Source organism: Desmodus rotundus, chromosome 3, assembly GCF_022682495.2.
Source record: "Desmodus rotundus isolate HL8 chromosome 3, HLdesRot8A.1, whole genome shotgun sequence".
In the NCBI taxonomy this organism is placed as follows: domain Eukaryota; kingdom Metazoa; phylum Chordata; class Mammalia; order Chiroptera; family Phyllostomidae; genus Desmodus; species Desmodus rotundus.
Window position 1 is genome coordinate 73,523,072 of NC_071389.1, and position 19,057 is coordinate 73,542,128.

The window sequence follows — 19,057 nt, forward strand, 5'->3', positions numbered from 1 at the left end:
GATCTCTTTCTCTGTGGACTTTGCTCTTTCCTTTTTTCCTTTTATCTTTTTTTTTTTTTTTGGTAGCTTCCACAGAAACACTTCGTTGATTTGTATGGCCTCAATAGAAGTTTGTTACAGTTTAGACTGCATGGGCTGGCTGCTCTGCAATTAACCTGTGTGGTATTTATGAGTAACGAAGCAGCGAATAGTATAACAGGGAATATTTAAACTACTTAATTGAATAATGGTTTTTATTCAGCTGCTTAAAACACCATTTACATATAATTGATGTACTAATTATACATGATTATAAATTTAATCCCTAAAGCTGGCCTCTTGATGAATCTCAGCTGAGCTGCACTGTGTTAGCCTAGTTCTAGTTACTGTTTATATTGAAATAATACAGCTATTTTCTTTGGACTTAGTGTGCAATTCTGGTTGTTTTTTCCCTACTAATTAGTAATAATTAGTGACACTGAACTTTAGCCCAGGCTGTGTTCTGAAATCACAAGCTCTAAAATATATGTGCTTAAATTAATTTATCTGGAATAATATGTTTGAGCCATACGTAATATAAGTAAAGGCAGTAGGTGCAGTTTATCTCCCGCCATTCACAAATTTGTGCCCACACGTTTAAAACTATTTCTTTTTTTTAAAGATTTTATTTATTTAACTTTAGAGAGAGGGAAAGGAGGAAGAGAAACATCAGTGTAAGGTTGCCTCTTGCATGCCCCCAACTAGGGACCCGGCCTGCAACCCAGGCGTGAGCCTTGACTGGGAATTGAACCGGTGACCCTTTCATTCTCAGGCCAGTACTCAATCCACTGGCCACACGAGCCAGGGCTAAAACTATTAGTTTCTTAGCTGGCACACTCTTGCTTTGTTTTTCCTTTCCACTGAGCTTCCATCCACTTGGATTGGGAGAATGACATAGCCGGACTCAGCACTTTTCATCATTTCTTCTAAAAGAAACCAGATCATTTTACAGTGAAGCCAGGAGTACGATAAGCAATGTTAAATCATCAACTATGCCAAAACTGAAGGAGACAAACATGGAACAGGCTTTTTCTTTAGAGGAGCCCCCCAGAAGTCCATCTTGAGTCGGGCTTGCATTCTGGAAGCAGAATGAGTAGAGCTACAGGAAAGGCAGACTTCTCTAAGATCTCCTCTGAATCTAAGCCTGCTGTGCTGTGATTTCATTAGTTTTACTGCAGTATTTTCTTTAAAAAGTAATTAATGAACTTAAGATAAATAAAAAGAGTAAGCTATCCTCTTGGTTATCATAGTAACCAAGATAGCATATTGATTTCATCAAGTCTACATGTTTATAAAAACATTTAATTAAGGAGTTGATTAGAACTGTATACTCACTGCAGGGGGACATTTTCTTAGATTCGGTGGCGTCAAATAAATGTGGTAGCAGGAGCTTCTAGAATGACTTGACGGGTAGGACAGCGCTGGTATTGTGTCCACGTGGGGCCTCTGTGGCAGCTGGCTCCACATTCACATCTCTGGCTCCCTCCTTTCCCTCGTATTCCGAACTTTACTAATCGCACCTTGGCAGCTCCAGCTGATATGTAACTGGCATGTCGTGCTTAATACATTCAGAATGAACTCCAGTTTCTCTCCAGAGCTCTGTCTCCTGACTGACTGCTGTCTTCCCAGTTCAGGTCCTGTCCTCTGTAGGGACAGCTCTTGGACCTCTGTGGGGTCTCTTGTTTCTTCTGGTCTCTGCTTCTGAGCTTCAGTGCACTTTCCCCTTTCCTCTTTGTCCTCTTATATCAAGCTGGTCACGAAATCCTCCTTATTGCTTTGTCCTGGTTCTTCCTTTCTCGTGTTGCATTCTCTGAGCATCTAGTGCCTCTCTTCTTACTCAGCAGGTGCTCACTAAATGCTAGTGAATGGATAAAAATGAGTGAATAAAAGTCGAGGTCAACAAAAAGCCAAAAATGTTTCTCAGATTCACAGTGGCACCAGGTCCTTTAAATTTGGGGGGTTTCCTTTCCAAGGAAACTACTGCATGTCTCTCAATCTTAAAGCTAGGCACACGTTGGTATCTAAGTTTTAAAGTGGCTATGTGACTCCCGTTTCATATCCTAATGTGTTGTTTTAAAAACCATAGCTGATGCAGTGAATAATGCAGCTGGCTTTGGGTTCAGCGGAGTGGATAAGAATGGAAATTTCTCTTGGGATCTGCTTTCTAACCTAAACATCTGGAAAATTGAGGTGAGTCTGTTCTGCTTCTGAATGAAGCTGCCGTAGTGAACACAGCAGTGGTTTGCTGTGAGCGCAGCGTCCCAGGAAAAGCTGCTCTCTGGAAATGCACGTCCAGCAGCCTCTTGCACATTTTGTATCTTGGAAATTATTCCTCCTTGTTTTTTCTTTTTCTTTTTAGAAGATACTGTGTGATAGTTTTAATGTTTCAGGAATAATAAAAAAAAATCTGAAAAGGAGCCAGGAAAAATCTTTTTATTATTTACATTCCTGTTCTTTCTACTAGAAAGTACAGAAGCCGTTTTCTCTTGTTCATCTTCTACTTTCTTCAGTCAAGAAAGGAAGTGTCTGTATTTAGATTTCCATATTGCAAGTGCTCTCTGTGTTTCCTGTGGAAACACTGATAATACATTCGTGTTTATGAAGAATTGCCATGGCACACAGCTTTTAGGCCACTAGAAACGGTGTGGTTTTTCTTCTCTAGCTGGCTTTGTTCGAGGACCACAGGTCTTGATACGTCTTCATTGCTACAGATGGTCTCCTTGGGGCCATGTTACTCTTGGCCTTGTTAGCAGTCAGAGCTGATAGGGATACCAAGTCTCAGGCCCTTCCACGGTCGCAGCGGGATAGGAGTAAGGGCATGGTCCTCATCATACACAGTGTTGGCTGTCCAGCCAGGTGACTCATGTTAGTGATTGGTTGGAGTTTTGCACCCATCACAGGGAGGCAGAGTACCACTGGAGAGTCTGGGCAGAAGGGGATATGCATGGAGAGCAAGAAGCCAGGGGTGTGGGGACTGACCAACCATCCGCTACCCGCGTTAGGTGGACACTGCGGCGGGGGATGCCCTCCACTCACTTGATGCCTGAAGCTTCTCTTCATCTTAAATGGACAAGTTCTAGCCTCCAGAGCACCTTTCTCATTTTTTGAAAAACAATGTAGATAATCTACAGGCTTCTCTTTTCTATACAGATGATGTCAGAGAGAGACCAAATGTATTATGGCTTTCCTCCCCTTTTCTACTAAAATTTCTCTCTCTCTCAATACTCGTGGACAACTGCTGGCTGCTGTGGGTAAATGTCCTTTATAGTGGCTCCCCTTGACCTTCGGTGGTGCACCAGTGTCCTCAGCTGTGCACCAAAAGACAGAGTCATTTCACTGGGGGTGTGTGTTCGGAGAGACAGCTAACTTATTAGGTTATGTATTTATTATTAAAGGAAAACAAGAAGGAGAAAGTTTGTATTTTTAATCGAGTTGATATAGAGCAAGGAGCTGAAGAAAAACCAAGGAAGTCCAATTTAGTTAAGGTTCCTTGATGCTGTGTGTGTGTAACGTTTTGTTAGCTGTAGAAGATGCGTGTGTATAACGTTTTGTTAGCCACAGAAGATACGGATAGATAGGACTCCTTAGGGTTTTGAAATAAAAACTCATAATACAGAATCTATCCATTTATATCTATCGATGATCTCTCTTCTTCCTCCCTCTCTTCTTTCCAAACATCATGTTAGTCCAGTGTGTGACCTATCTCAGATTTTCTTATGGTTGAAACAGAAAAAGGTGGCACCTGTACTTTCCACCATCATTAGGCATTCTGGCTCCTGAATGTATGTGTCATGCTTTCTATCACCAGCCTTTAATAAGACTTCTAATTCATTTATTTTTGAATGAGGAGACCTTGTTGACTGATGGCTTGTTTTGGACTGTGTCTTCCTCAGCGATTGATTTACTTGGGCAATGGCCAGTTTGGTCATATTTCTTTGTTTTCTTTTCTGTATTGTGATTCCTTCATGCATAAAATCTTACTGTTCTAGATACAATAGGAAGCATTTGAACACATGCAGCTGTTTGTAGAAGAACTTCACACGACTGACCTAGTTTATAGATGGCCACCTAGTGAAACGATGACAATTAAATTCAAGTTGTCTCCATAAAGGCAATAAATTCACATGATTAAACTTTTCCTATGACAAATCCCCTTTTAGGGTATTGAGTTTTAGAATTCAGATGACTTAAACAATTTTTTTTAAACCAGAGAAGAAGGAAAACCCACAAAACCTTCCTTCAGTTTTCCTATAATTTGAAAATAAATTGAGAAAAATTGAGACTTTGCAAGCCAAGTTTTAGCTAATCTTATGAACGTCAGAATTTGACTGCATTCGGTGGGACAGCTGATACACTCCTGAGAAGTCTCTGTTGAAACAGCACATCGAATCTGCTGCCAGGGAAATTCTGGGGAGGAGTTCCCATTACTCGGGGTATTTTTAAAGCTAATGTTAGGTGTTATTTTCTTCTTTCTAGACTGCTACAAGTTTCAAAGTGTACCTAGGAAACTGGAATATTCAGACAGCTACTTGGCTAAAGCGGTAAGAAAAACAGAAGTGACCTCATTACACGTGGCACCCGGATGTGTTTCGATGGCAGGTGTTAGCTGAACAGCAGTAGTCTGCCGGTAGTGATGTCATTGGTCACTTTGGTTTTGTGTGAACATTTATGCCCTGTAAGTGGAAAAGTAGAAATATGGTGATTGGAGGTCACAATATAGAATATTGCTCTTAATGTGTCAAACACTTAATCCCACCGTTCCTGTGCACCAGGCACTCATTGAATCCTCATATCAACCCTATGAGACGTTGCTAGTTATTGTCCTCATTTTGCAGACGAGCAAAGGGAGGCACAGAGAGGCTGTGTAACTTGCCAAAAGTTGTACAACTAACGAGTAATGGATGAGAGGCCAAACAGATCTGCAGAACCCGCTCATAACCTCCGGACTGTGCTACCTCTAGCCTAGAGGGGAGTCTGTTGATCAGCTCTCAGAGAGGACCATTGTCAGCATCTAATCACTGAAGATTGCTGCATTTATCCCTAGCATTAAAAGCTACCCTTAGATGTTTATGCTGTTAACACTTTGCATTTTTGTTGATGTGGGGAGGGGTGGCTCTGCCCACAGGGGCCCCCCTGTCCATCACAGATGAGAGTAAGTCTACCAAGACATGATCTGCTTGGGGAGGAAAGGTGGCCAATCTCTCAAAGGAGAAGGGCCAGGAGCCTTTTCCTCAGCGGGCTTTTATTGGGTTCAATTTGCACAGGAATACAGGTAAAGCTCATCAATCATTGGCAGGCAGTAAGGATCAAACAATAGATAACATACAAAGAACTACGAGGACTTATTCTGAGTCAGGGTTAGTTAGCTAAAGAGCTATAAAGCTTTGGGAAACAAACTCATTTCATGCTTGGACCCTTTTCAGAAAATTGAGGGCATTCTTAACAAAGCAGGTTTCACAGGATTTTATGCATTCTTTCTTAGGTCTGATTGCCCCAGGGAACTGCCGGTTCCAGCCCAGGGCTGCACCCACCTCCGGCATTGTTTCAGGCTTAAGTCAGGCAGGGGGAATAAGGCAGCCCAGAGATTAGGAGACTTCTTTCAGTCAGAATGAGGACTCAGGCTATGTCAAACCCGAAGGGCAAGGGTCCATCACCCCTGTTTTCTATAGCCCCCTAAGTCCTTCCCTGAGGGCCCCTTAATTACCATGGCTGTCTTAGGTCGTCCCTCCCTTGAGGAATCTTACCCCTCATTAGCTAACTGGTCAGGCTCGGGGCCAAACAGGGTGAAGTAAAGGGGGCAGAGGTGGCACCCTTGCCAGGGAGATAAGCTTTGTGTCCTTAGTGGCTTAAGGTCCCAAGGTCTCTCACTCAGCCATGGGGGGTTGCAGCTTCTGAAACCAGGCAGGGCTGTTCCTGTCGATACGCCTGTTTCTCTGCACATTCCTTATTAGAAACATTACTTATTGTGGAACTGATAATATGCTGTGGGAATAATATGCTGTCCTTGAGACTCTAGCTGGTGAATATTCCTATCATATAAGTGCAGGGAGAGTATAAAAATACTAAGCTTTAGATTCTGTTTTTGATAAGTAGCCTTTTTCTTAGGTGAAGACTGGGGTAAAAGAAGAGACAAAGTAAGCTCATACAATGTTGTCTGAAAATGGATCTGAACATGCGGTTTTGGAAATTTGCCCTCAATGCTATTGCAGTTAATTTTTCAAATAATTTTAGCATAAATCCCTCTTTGTATATTTGGAGTAACACCAATGTTCCAAGAGTCCTACAGTCTGTATTCGGACTTCTAAGATGATTTGAGCATACATAGTGCACATAGAAAATGAAATACTTGATTTATAAAAAAAGATACAGAGGTAAGGAACAAGTGCATATACAAACTACTTCTCATTTTAAAAGAAACATTGCAAATGTTTTTCCCCCCCAGATGCATCCTCTCCCTATGTGGAGGGAGCCACACTCCTTGGTTTGGGTTTAAGTGCAGGGTTACCGTTACCCGTGTTCCTAGTTTATTTTCTGTTTGGGTCCTCTCTTTCAGTAAACCAGGCAGGGCTTCCTTACAGTGCCACGGCACGACTAGACTCCATTTGGGAGAAAGTCCCCTCTCACTTTGTTTTACTAATCAACAGTGAAGCCAAGGATCTCCAGGGTATGTGCCGACAATTTCTAGATCCACATACTGTCCCTCCTTAAGGCAGATCCATGGATCGAGACCCGCCGGGCACAGTGAGAACTGAAAGGTCGTACAGCCAACACATAGATGTTGTGCTGGAGTCACTGCCGGAAGTGATGAAGGGTCGCAGAGTTGATGAGTTAGATGGCACAGGGACTAGGTTGAAAATGCAAATTAATTTTGACTAAATGCAAATATCCATTTCTAAAGACCCTCATCCTGATTCCAAAATTGTTGGCGCCATGGGCCTTATTTATCCAAAATTATTCCTGGTAGCTTAGGCCATTTGTGGAAAGAGCTGGGCAGATACACTGAGCACTTGGATTTTTATTAGCTGTAGGGCGATGGGGTCCAGGTCATTTAGTTCTGTGGACATTAAATGTTTATATTTCTCAAAACACTGGACGTGAATTGCCTATCTGGTGGTGGCCAAGAGAACTTGAGTTCAGGCCGCTTGGGTTGCATCCCGAGACTCCGAGCAGGGTGAGGCAGGCCGTCGGGAGTGCAGCACGTGATTTCTGTGGGTCCAACTCAGAAAGATGCCAGTGTAGCTGGGAGTTTCTGGTGTACTTGACCTGTGGCTCGTCACGCCTGCCTCTCTTCACAGAGTGTGCTATGAGCGCGTCCCCTGGTACCCCACAGTGCTCACCTTCATCCTGTCTGCCCTGTGGCACGGCGTCTACCCGGGGTACTATTTCACCTTCCTGACTGGAATCCTCGTCACGGTAGCAGCCAGAATGGTAAGCTTGCTTTGGTTGTGGGGTCTTTTCCTTGGTAATCTGATGCCTGTATGTTCGTTGTCATTTAGTCCTGTGAGGAGACAGGGGATGAGGGGTAGGAGTGATGGTGTGAAGAATTACACAACAGAAGTTTTCCCATTAGAGAAACACTTAAGTATATTGGAACTTGTGGCTGTAAAATGGTTAACCATTTTATCTTCATCATATTTACAGAAGGTGTTTGCAAAACGAGGAGTTTTAGGAGCGATGTTTAGTAACTTAAGAGATGAAAACATTTTTAATCATTAAAGGCTGTGAAGGTATCCAATCTACTAATCAAAAGTGACAATGATTGGTAATTGATGTAGGCTTTATAAGACTTTATTTTACTTATTTCATTATCCGAAGCCTAGAAATAATTCATAGACCCCTGAGTAGCCGGTGAAATTGCAGCCACAGGAACCGTGTTCTGTCAGAGATCACTCTAACCCCTCCTGTCTGATTCAATTAAATTAGTTCGTGTAAAATCCTTTGTGAATTGTATAAATCTGGTTCTTGAGGTTTTTTGGTCAGTTTGTTCTAGACTGTTCCTGCTATTTGCTGGCTGTAGAGCAGGAAAATAAAATAAAAAATATGCCTTCCCTCAAGGAATGAGATGAGTATATATATAGGTAATTACAATTCAAGGTACTCTGCTTGTCAAATACAGAACTTTGTATTTGATTTTATTCAGTCTTTGAGAATGACCGTGGCCTTTCTTACTCAGATGTCAACAGCTTTTAATGACATTTGTTGAACTGTATTTTGGATGCAGATGTTGGAGCTCCAGCGTAGCCATTCACTTACCTGTTCCCTGAATATGTCAGGAGTCCCACTATGTGTAGTCAGCGTCCTAGGTGCCAGGCTGCCATAGTAAACAAGACGAGAGACCCCCCACGGGACTTTCAGTTTAGTTAGGTGAAGGTGTGTTGGAATGTATCTGTAAACAAGGTGGATGATTTAATTAATTTATTTATTTTAGATTTTTCTTTTTTAAAAAATTATTTTATTGTTGTTCAAGTACAGTTGTCTGCATTTACCCCCCCACCACTCCCCTTCCAGCCATCCCCACCTCCCTCCTCCACCTTGGTTTTGTCCCTGTGTCCTTTACAGTTGTTCCTGAAATCCCTTCTCCCCATTGGATAATTGATTGCTATTCATACTGATGAGCACACTTTAAAAACAAAATATATACGTATCTATTTGTGCATAGGAAACAGGGAAGACATCTTCTTTTCTCCAGTTCATATACTTGAATTATGAGAGAAAACTGAGAAACAGAGACCACAACAAACGAAGAAACAAACAGCTTCTGAAACCAGGCAGGGCTGTTCCTGTCGATAGGCCTGTTATCAAGAATATATTGAGAGTATCATTTCTTACAATATCTTTGGTTTAGTTGATCTCAACTGGCCCAACAGCATTGATTTATGTAAAGCATTTCGTCTGGTTGGTTTGGAAACATTTTTCACAAATTAGTAAGGTAGGGATGGAGAGGAGAGGGTTAATAGAGTGGTATTTCCATTTTTGTCTGAACTGAGGATGAAATCAAGCATTCATGAAGTGTCTTAGACCCGAGCAGGCACCTCATGTAGTCTCCTACATGCTTTCCAACATTGCCTGTGCGGGCCCCCCGCCCCCCGCCCCCCTGATGGACCTCCAGCTTCTGTCCAGATGAGGAGAGGAGTCAGTTTACCAGGCAGCCCTGGGAGGCCTTCCTGCCTTGAAGGCTGACCTGCCTACAAGCCAGCCTTTGTTTCAGCTCTGCCTTTGCTTCTTAGATCTGGAAATTAGGTGTCTTTCTGGAGGCAAATCTAGTCACATGTGTCAAAAGACCTACAAATGAGTATACTCTTTGACCCAGCATTTTCCATCTAAGAGAGTCTCTGAGTTTCCTTGTCTGTCAAATGAGCATAATGATGCTTATGTGACAGGTTTGTTGGGAGAATCAACAGACATGATACAGGTAAAGCATTAGCACAGGCCTGGCGTGCAGGGAGCACTCAAAAAAACGGTAGCTTCTCTCATCGTTACCACTGGTAGTATTGCTTTGTGACTGTTCTTCAAAGAGAGTGGTTAGGAAACAACGCAGAGATTCATCTACCACGGTCGCAGCACAGCACTGTTCGCTGTAGCGGAGGGGGGTGGGGGGGCACAAGCTAACTTCTCCTTAAGTAGGTTAAAATTGCATTTGGGGTTAATACTTAAGATGTGGGGGCAAAAAACCTCATGACATATTAACTAGATGAAAAAACAGGCTAAATATATCGATGCCATTGAAAATGTAAGTGTGGGTAGGTGTAAATAAAATGAAGCTTGGAAGGGTATGTGCCTAATTTGTAAACAGTGCTTTTCTCTGGGAGATGTTAAAAAAGAAAAAAAATAGTTGTCTTTGCTTAGTTCTTTAAATAATTTTCTACAGTAAGCATGTATTTTTTCACAACGAGAAAAGCCTTGATGGTAATATTTCGGTTGAAAATAGAATGAGGTGGTTTCGATCCTCTGTGTTCATAAGTGTACCTGCTTGCACAGAGTAGACGGTGTGTATTTTTTACCCCCCCCTTGCCTTCCTTGGTTTGCAGGTGAGGAACAACTATAGACATTACTTCCTTTCTTCAAAAGCCCTCAAGGTCATTTATGACATGGTCACATGGGCCGCCACTCAGCTGGCCGTCTCGTACACAGTGGCGCCCTTTGTTATGTTGGCAGTTGAACCAGCCATCAGTTTATACAGGTAAGTTCTCCCATTCTCTGCTGCTGTTCAGTAAACTTGTCTATGTTCGCTGGGTTTGACTTAGGAGTTGGTAAATGGAATCAACCAGTACTATTTCTTAATACGGCTTCAACGTAAAAATGTCCATAGAAAGATTTAGGTCCTGGAAATACCAACGCACATACCAGTACAGAGGAGCAGAGCTGATGGGAAGCCCTGCAGCCGTCCGTAACACAATTAAGGGACACTTAAAAGCAGTAAATTTTGAAGGGGAGGATCTGAATTACAAACTCAGAGGGTGAACTTGCTGCCTTTGCCTCTTTTCCCGGGGTTAGGCTCTGTTGGAGTCTGTGGGCCATTCTGAGATAGGGACTGAAGTGGGGGGGTGTAGGGGGTGCTGCTCGCTGCTGGGAACAGCTGACTTGGGGTTCTGCAGGGGACCTCTGTGTCCTATGGAGACGGCAGTTCCGGTGGGCGGGCCTGAGGATTTACGCAGCCAGCTGCACGTGGTGGAGGAGGAGGTTCACTCTAGAGCCAAGAGCTGAGCTGCACACCTACTCTTGCGTACTCTCATTGTTTCACTCTTATGTTGAATTAGTCGCATTTTTTTCCACTCTTCAAACCGGTCATGTGACCTCTGGCAAGTTACCTCTTTCGCCTTTTATTTCTTGAACTCTAAAATGAGGCTAAGAATAGAATCCATCCCAAAGCACATTTGTTAGAACCGAATGAGGCAGATGTGGAAAGGGCTCAGCCCAGTGCCTGGCATATAGTCTATTTTTAATAAATACTAACTTGTATTATCTAATGGCTTGCACGTTACATAATACAGTTTCATAAATAGACTTTGGGGCATAGCCATGGTCAGAAAAGTAGCAGAAATAAGCACTGCAGACAGGCCTTATTTGTAGTGTGGGGGTTTCCGGTGGTTGATTCATTGGTCAGGAATGATCAAAGACACTTTTGCTGCTCACAATAGGTACACAGGATGACTTTTTTCAGGTTATAGTAAAAGAAGGTAGAGGGAACTATATACACTCAGCAATAAAATTGTTTCTATAATACGTATTAGACCATAGGAGTTATGTCAGTATAATATGGAAGTTGAGTTGGTTTTTACTAATATGCAAATTTTTCTAGAGGATAGCTCTTTGGAATCAAGATCGTACATACTCTGAGCGAGTGGTACAAAGATCTAAGAGAGCAGGTAACAGGAATCCGACTGAGACGGGGCCTCACGGGTGGCTTTTAGAAGGAAGTGGCATTCGAGCTAAGGCTGGGAAGCTGCACAGTAGGAGTGAGGCAGGCACAGCACGTGTGAGGGTGGCGGGTGAGGTGCAGCACTGTGGGCCGTGCTCTAAACATGGGGAACAGCGGAGAAGCGCCCCCTTGGGATAGGAGAAGGCTGTGTGCAGTGAAGACTCGAGAACCACGAGGGTGTGCAGAACACAGGACCCAAGGTAGAAAGTAATGAGCTGAGGAGAGAGAGGGAGTTGTATCCCTGTTTATTACATGAGGAAGTGGGGGCTCAGAGAGGAGTAACTTAACAAAACTCACAGAGCAAGTAAGTGCTGGACCAGAGTCCCTTTAACAGCAAGATCAATAATACAGTTATTAAAAATTTCTTTAGGAGAAGTTACTTTGGAAGAAAATTACTGCTTAGGGATCCCACTAAGTGGTGATTTATTTGGGGTATCATGCATTTAACCAACTAAAGTTTGCTGATTCCTACGCTTTAGGCAGGCCCCTGGGGTAAGAAAGAAAGAGTTATCAGTCCAGATGACTCTCAAGTATTTCCATTTCTTTTTAAAACCAGCATAGAATATTAGGACAAAAACTCCTTTGTTTGAGGTGAAATTGACATTTCTGTTAATTTTGTGAATTCAGATGATTCAGCCTAATCTGTTATCTTGTTTCAACCTAATGTGTTACCTTATTATCACAGTCGCTCACACAGACATACCTCATTTAATTGTGCTTCTCGGATATTGCATATTTTATAAATTGAAGATAAGACCCTCCACCAGCAGAGATTATGACTTGCTGAAGGCTCAGATGGTGGTTAAAGTATATTTAAAGTATGTTTACCTTAAACAACGTAAAGGTACATACGTTGTATTTTAGACATAATGTTGCATACTTAATTTATTACAGTATAGTATAAATGTAACCTTTAAATGCAGTGGGAAATAAAAAAATGTGTGTGACCCACTTTATTGAAATATTCACTTACTGCAGTGGTACAAACTGAACCCACAATGTCTCCGAGGGATGCCTGTATATATAGTTTAAATTCCGCATCTAGATCAGCAGCTTTTGATAGAAGTGTTTACAGTGGCAGAACCCGTCCAATACATCAACCGCCAGCACGTGGCTGTTGAGCATTTGAAACCTGCCTGGTGTGACTGCGGAACTGAAATGTTCATTTCGTCTAATTTTAATTAATTTGAACTTAAGCAGCCACATAATGTCAACAGCTATTATAGGCTGTGTCTCCAAAAAGTGTTTTCAGAATCTTTTAAGAGAAGCACTGTATCTAGTAAAAGAAGTTAAACTGCATGGTCTTAGTGGAGGTGGGTCTGGTTGCATTCCAGATCTTTCCCTGCCTTGGGCTAATTTCGGTAACTGGCAATAAGCCACAATTTTATGCGTATCCATTTCTCAGTATGTCCTTCACTGCCTAACATTCAAATTTCAGATGTTTCATTTTTATGTCTGGTCAGTTTTCAATCTCTAGTGAGTTCAAATCTCAGGTTTAAATTTCTCAGTCTAATTATTTTAACTTGTAAATGAGCCCCAACTGAACTCTTAATTGTACAATAATCCCCCTTTATCTACAAGGGACACATTCCAAGACCCCAAGGGGACGCCTGAAACCATGGATAGCACCAACCCCTTTATATACGGTCTTTTTCCCCTGTGTATACATAACTTGTCACTTAAAGGAAGCACTGACAGCTTTTCTTAGGCATCTCTGAATGATCAGAATCACGACTCTTGTGCGTTCAGGACATCGTTCAGTATCTAAGTGACTTGAACACGAACGCTGCAATACTGTGCCAGTCCGTCTGGTAACTGAGAAGGCGACTCTCGTGTAGGGAGCGTCTAAAGTGTGGACACTCTGGAGATGGAGTGGGATGGTACAAGATTTCATCACACTGCTCAGAACAATTTTAAACTTATGAATTATTTATTTCTGAAATTTTCCATTTAATATTTTCAGACCGCTCTAGAGCATGGGTAACTGAAGCTCTGGGAAAAGGCGAAGGGGACTACTATATTATAAAAGAACCTGTCTTAGTCAGCTAGGGCTGTATGACTGAATACTATGGACTAGGCAACCTAACCAAGACATTGATTTCTCACACTTGGTGAGAGCTCTCTTCCTGGCTTGTGGAAGGCTGCCTTCTCACTGTGTCCTCACATGGCAGAGGGAGAGAGAGAACGAGGGACAGGGAGGGAATCGCGGAGAGAGACATAAGGAGGAGGAGGAAAAGGTGTATAGAGAAACAGGGAGAAGGAGAGTAGGAGAGAGATAAGAGAGGAGAAACAAGAAGGAACAGAGAGACAGTGAAGAAGAGACAAAGACTGAGTCAGAGACAGAGGGAGAGGAAGGAGAGACGGAGTTTGCGAGTACTTTGGTTTCTTTCTCATCACGTACAGGAACTAACCCTGTCATGGGGGACCTACTCTAATGGCCTCATTTAAACCATATTAGCTCCCAAAGGCCGCTTCTCCAAATACTGTGCTCTCACATTGGAAGTTAGGGCTTCAAAATGAATTTTGGGGGAAAACAAGCATTCAGTCCATAGCAGAACCATTATATGAAACAGTTGTGTAAAACAAATCTTCATACAACTAGATAACACTTTTTAAAAGTCAGTGTGTAAGAATGTTAGAATTTGTGTAGAAATTGTGGTAGATTGCACACTCCATGAGTGTAGGAACAATGCCTTATTCATCTATGTATCTGGAGTACTTAGTTCAGTTCCTAGCCTGCCTGATAAATGTTAGTTGAAATGTTATTTTTCCATAAGAAAAAGATGAAGTACTCTTTAAAATTTGAGAGAAATCTAGAATGTCAGAATAAGTTACTAAACTTCACTAGGGGACTGAAGTTTTTTTCTCTTTATTACCAAAATATTTGGCTTTAATCTAACCTAATTGCTCCAGTGTACATTTGGCCACATGTATATGATTTAGTTAAAATGCAAGAATAAGTTGTATTTTAGGTGAGCAGACTTTGAAAGCTGGAGTTGTCTGTGTGTAGGGTGTGCCTCTGAGAATCACAGTTTCCACTTGCCGAGCCAGCGTGTTTATCTGTGGAGCCCTTTTCCACTCTCAGCGATGTCCTGATTTAGACAGTACCTTAGATGGTCACTTCCTGTGGGTCTTCACCCGTCCGCTGGTTACATCACTGTTACTCCTCTGAAGACTTCTGGTTAAGGTGGTAAAGTGAGTAAATGCTGTGCTCATCCCCTGCCACGACCACATTAAAATGCCAACTAAATTATAGAACAACCATCATTGAGAACCAATTGAAGACTGCCTGAACAGAAGTCTCATAAATAAGGATATAGAAAGCCACTAGAAGACTGGTAGGAGGAGCAGAGATGTGGAATGGGCAGGTCCCATGCCCACGGTGTGGCAGTTAAGAATCAGGAGGGATATCTCAGCTGTGGAGGTCCTCACTGAGGAGCTAGGGGACCAGGCGCCCCAGTCAGGATGCCAGTGCCAGGAAAGGAGTTCCCATGACATGTGACTGTGAAAACCAGTGGGGGTTGCATCTGAATGAGATGGAGTCCCAGGTGTTCCTCCTGAGGACCCCATGCATGGATGGACTCACTCACTCACTCGTAGACTCACTTGCTCTTCACTCCAGTGCAGGGCAGCAACTGGAAAAATACCAGGGACGTACAGTGGCAGAACTGAATTGACAAGCTTCACAGTGAGGGCTGGAGGGGTAGCTCTCTCCGGGGATAGAAGGGCTGGCAGATGCCATGTTGAGTTGTAGAGTTCCCCTTTCACCACCCAGCTGGCCTGGTGCAGGTGGGTACCAAACCTGAGCTCTTTACTAATGTGGCTAACACTGTTTGCCCTTCCCCGATGACTCCCTGATTCCCTGAGACCTCAACCCACGCAGTTTGTACACCTAGCCTGAGCCTCTTCCAGTGGCTTTTCCATAGGAGTGGACTGCCTCAGTTCCTGATGTTGACTTTCCTAAAATCTCAAAGGTCTACAAACCCCAAAGAAGTAGGGGCTCACCTCGATGTGAGGGGTTAAACACCCCAGGCCTAAAACCAGCAGAGACTGGTCTCAACTTCCGTTGTAACTCCCATAGATGGTCTCAAGCCTGGCATAAGCTGTGGCCAATGTTGGCTTAGAACATAGCTTCAGCCAAGTGGCCACAAGTCCGGCACAAGAGGCAGCTGGCCTTAGCTCACATGATGGTGTTCACCAAAGGGTCCAAGCTCAGTACTAGTGGCAGTTGATCTCAGTTCAAAGCATAGCCTCTACTCTAAGTGCCTCCAGCCCAGCATAAGCAGCAGCCAACTACAGGTCAATTATAGCTCCCAAAAAGCAGCCCCGACCGGGGCACAAATAGTAGCTGACTTGGCCTGCACCAGAGTCCCTCATAAAAGGCTCCAGAACCAACACACCTGGTGGCCAGCTTGAGACCACATGAGAGCACCCCCAAACCAGCTCCACAAATGACATATGTGAAGGTTAGACTCAACTGGCACCAGAGCCCCACTAAAGCAACTCCTGCTCCACACCGTCAGTCTCTGCATAACAACTTGTCTGCTGTAGTCATGGCCAGCCCTCAGATCTGGCCAGCCTGAGGGCCATTCCCACCCACTGATGTGCCACAGCAATCAAAGCTCAACGGTAGAAGAGCACACACAAGGGACACCCCCAGAGCACGTGGCTCACATGACAATGAAGACTGTGCCACTGGACAATAGGGGATACCTGATACCTAAGGCCATTCTGCAAAGACTGAGTGATGTAGCCAGTCTACCTAACACAGAGAAGTGAACACAGAGAGTCATCTAAAATGAGGAGACAAAGAACCATGTTCCAAATGAAAGGACAGGACAAAATCCCAGAAAAAATAAAATGGAGGCAAGCAATCTACAAGATACAGAATTAAAAACCAGTGCTTATAAGGTGCTCGGTTAACTTAGGGGAGATAGGCGAACTCAGTGAGAACTTCAACAAAGACATAGAAAACACAAAAGACCCAGTTTGAAATGAATACTTTAGAGGGAATCAGTAGCAGATTAGATGAAGCAGAGGATAAAAGCAGCAATCTGGAAGCCAAGGTAGCAGAAAATACCCAATCAGAACAGCAAAGAGAAAAAAAAAATGAGGATAGTTTTAAGGGACCACTGGGATAACATCAGCCATAACAACACTCATATTATAGGGGTACCAGAGGAGAAGAAAGAGGGCAAGGGATTGAAAACATATTTGAAGAAATAATGACTGAAAAGTTCCCTAACATGGTAAAGGAAATAGACATATAAATCCAGGGAATGGAGAGAGTCCCATACAAAATAGAAGCATAGAGGCCCACACCAAGACACATCATAATTAAAATGCCAAATGTTAAAGACAAAGAACCTTAAAAGCAACAGAGAAAAGCAGTAAGTTATGTACAAGGGAGTTCCCAAAAGACTATCAACAGTTTTCTCAATGGAAACATTTCAGGCTACAAGGAAGTGGCACCAAGTATACAAAGTGATGAAAAGCTAAGACCTAAAACTAAACTGACTCTCTCCAGGAAGGCTGTCATTTAGAATTGAAGGAGATAAAGAATTTCCCAGACAAGAAAAAGCTAAAGAAGTTCATCACCAATAAAAGCAGTATTACAAGAAATGATAAAGGGGCTTTTTTTAAGTAGAAAAGATTATAAATATGAATAAGGTAATGCAGGAGAGAAAAAATTATCACTGACAAAGGCAAACAGTAATGCAGTGGACCAATCAACTATAAAGTTATTATAAAGGTTAAAAGGCAAAAATAGGAAAATCATGTGTAATTATAACAATAAAGAAGTAAAAAAATAATGACAAAAACATAAACATAGGTGGGGTGAGTAAAAGCTTTAGTGATTTTGGAATGTGTTCGAACATAAGTGACCATCAAACTTAAAGTTGATTGCTATAAATATAACTTGGTTTATAGGAACCACATGATAACCAAAAATAAAAAAATTACAATAGGTACACAAGAAATAGAGAAATGAATGTAAACACAGCATTACAGAAAGTCACCAACACAAGAGAGCAAGAGAATATGAAAGGTACCGGGAAGAACTACAAAAACAATCAGAAAATAAAGTGGCAATAACTAATACCTATCAATAATTAGTTTAAATGTAAATGAACTAAATGCTACAATAAAAACACATAAGGTGGCTAAATGGATTTTAAAAAGGCCCATACATGGTGCCTATAAGAGATCCACCAGTATAAGTAAAGGAATGGAGAAAGATATTTCATGACGAAAGGAAAAAAAGAGCTAAGGTAGCCATACATGTATCAGGTGAAGTAGACATCACATTAAGGGCTGTAACAAGAGACAAACAAGGGCAGGCATTTCATAGCGATACAGGGACCAATCCAACAAGAGGATGTAACTCTTAGACAAGCATCTACGCACCCCATGTAGGAGCACCTAAATCATGGAGCAAAATGTTGATGGACATGGAGAAATCAGCAGTAATACAGTCATAGTAGGGGATGTTAACACCTCATTGACATCAGTGTGTTAATAGATCAACCAGGCAGAGTATCAGTGAGGAAAGTGGCCTTAAAGGACACGTTAGACCAGATGGACTTTATTGATATTTTTAGGACACTTTATCCAAAAGCAGAAGAGTATACATTTTTCTAAGTGCACATGGAACATTTTCTTGGACAGACCTCATGTTAGGCTCAAAACAAGTCTCAATAAATTTAAGAAAGTGAAAGTAAAACCACAATGACCCCAGAGCTATCGGATACAGCCAGAGCAGCTCTAAGAGGGATTTTATAGCAATACAGGCCTACCTCAAGCAACAAGAGAATATCAAATAAATAATCTAACCACACACCTACAGGAACTAGGAAAGGAAGAACAAAGCCCAAAGGAAATAGGAAGAAGTAATAAAGATCAAGTGGAAATAAAATAGAATCTAAATATCAAAAAAGGTCACTGAACCAAGAGCAGGCCCTTTGAAAAGAAATAAAGTTGCAGAACTTTAGCCAGACTCCATAGGACTTTTGTTGATGCATAATCCTCATAGATGCAAAATCCTCAACAAAATACTAACAAAGCAAATTCAGCAGTACATTAAAACTATCATATACTGTGTTCAAGTGGGATTTGTCCCTAGGATGCAAGGTTGGTTCAGTAATGCAAATCACTTAACGTGAGACACCACATACACATAATGAAGGATAAAAACCATACGATCATATCAACAGGTGAATAAAACAAAGTGGGGATTCAAGGAGCATACTGTAACAATAAAAACTATGACAAATCCATAGCTAACATCATATTCAACAGTGAAAGGCTGAAAGCCTTTTCTTTAAGATCAGGAACAAGACAAGGATGCCCACTGTTGCCACTTTTATTCAACATAGCATTGGAAGTCCCAGTCACATTTATCATATGGGGAAAAAAAAAGAAAAAGAAATGAATGAAAGGCATCCGAATTGGAAAGGAAGAAGTAAAACTGTCATTATTTGCAGATGACATGATACTACAGGGTGGGGAAAATGGGTTTATAGTTATTCATATGGAAAAGAACACAATAATTAATAAATCATACAAGAATAAATTCTGTGCATACTCACAACTGTAAAGCTACTTTTGTTCTACCCTATA

At 42.1% G+C, this 19,057-nt stretch overlaps 1 protein-coding gene across 4 annotated transcripts in view; it reads left to right on the plus strand.

The window, feature by feature from the left end:
* Window positions 1-19,057, plus strand: part of MBOAT1 (membrane bound glycerophospholipid O-acyltransferase 1) — a 104,510-nt gene that overhangs the window by 78,611 nt on the left and 6,842 nt on the right. For all 4 annotated transcript variants that reach the window (XM_053920427.2, XM_053920426.2, XM_045199484.3 and 1 more), the window contains 4 exons: window positions 2,105-2,208; window positions 4,495-4,559; window positions 7,314-7,446; window positions 10,047-10,198. In XM_053920427.2, coding sequence (XP_053776402.1) covers window positions 2,105-2,208; window positions 4,495-4,559; window positions 7,314-7,446; window positions 10,047-10,198 — 454 coding nt within the window. The remainder of the gene's footprint in view (window positions 1-2,104; window positions 2,209-4,494; window positions 4,560-7,313; window positions 7,447-10,046; window positions 10,199-19,057) is intronic.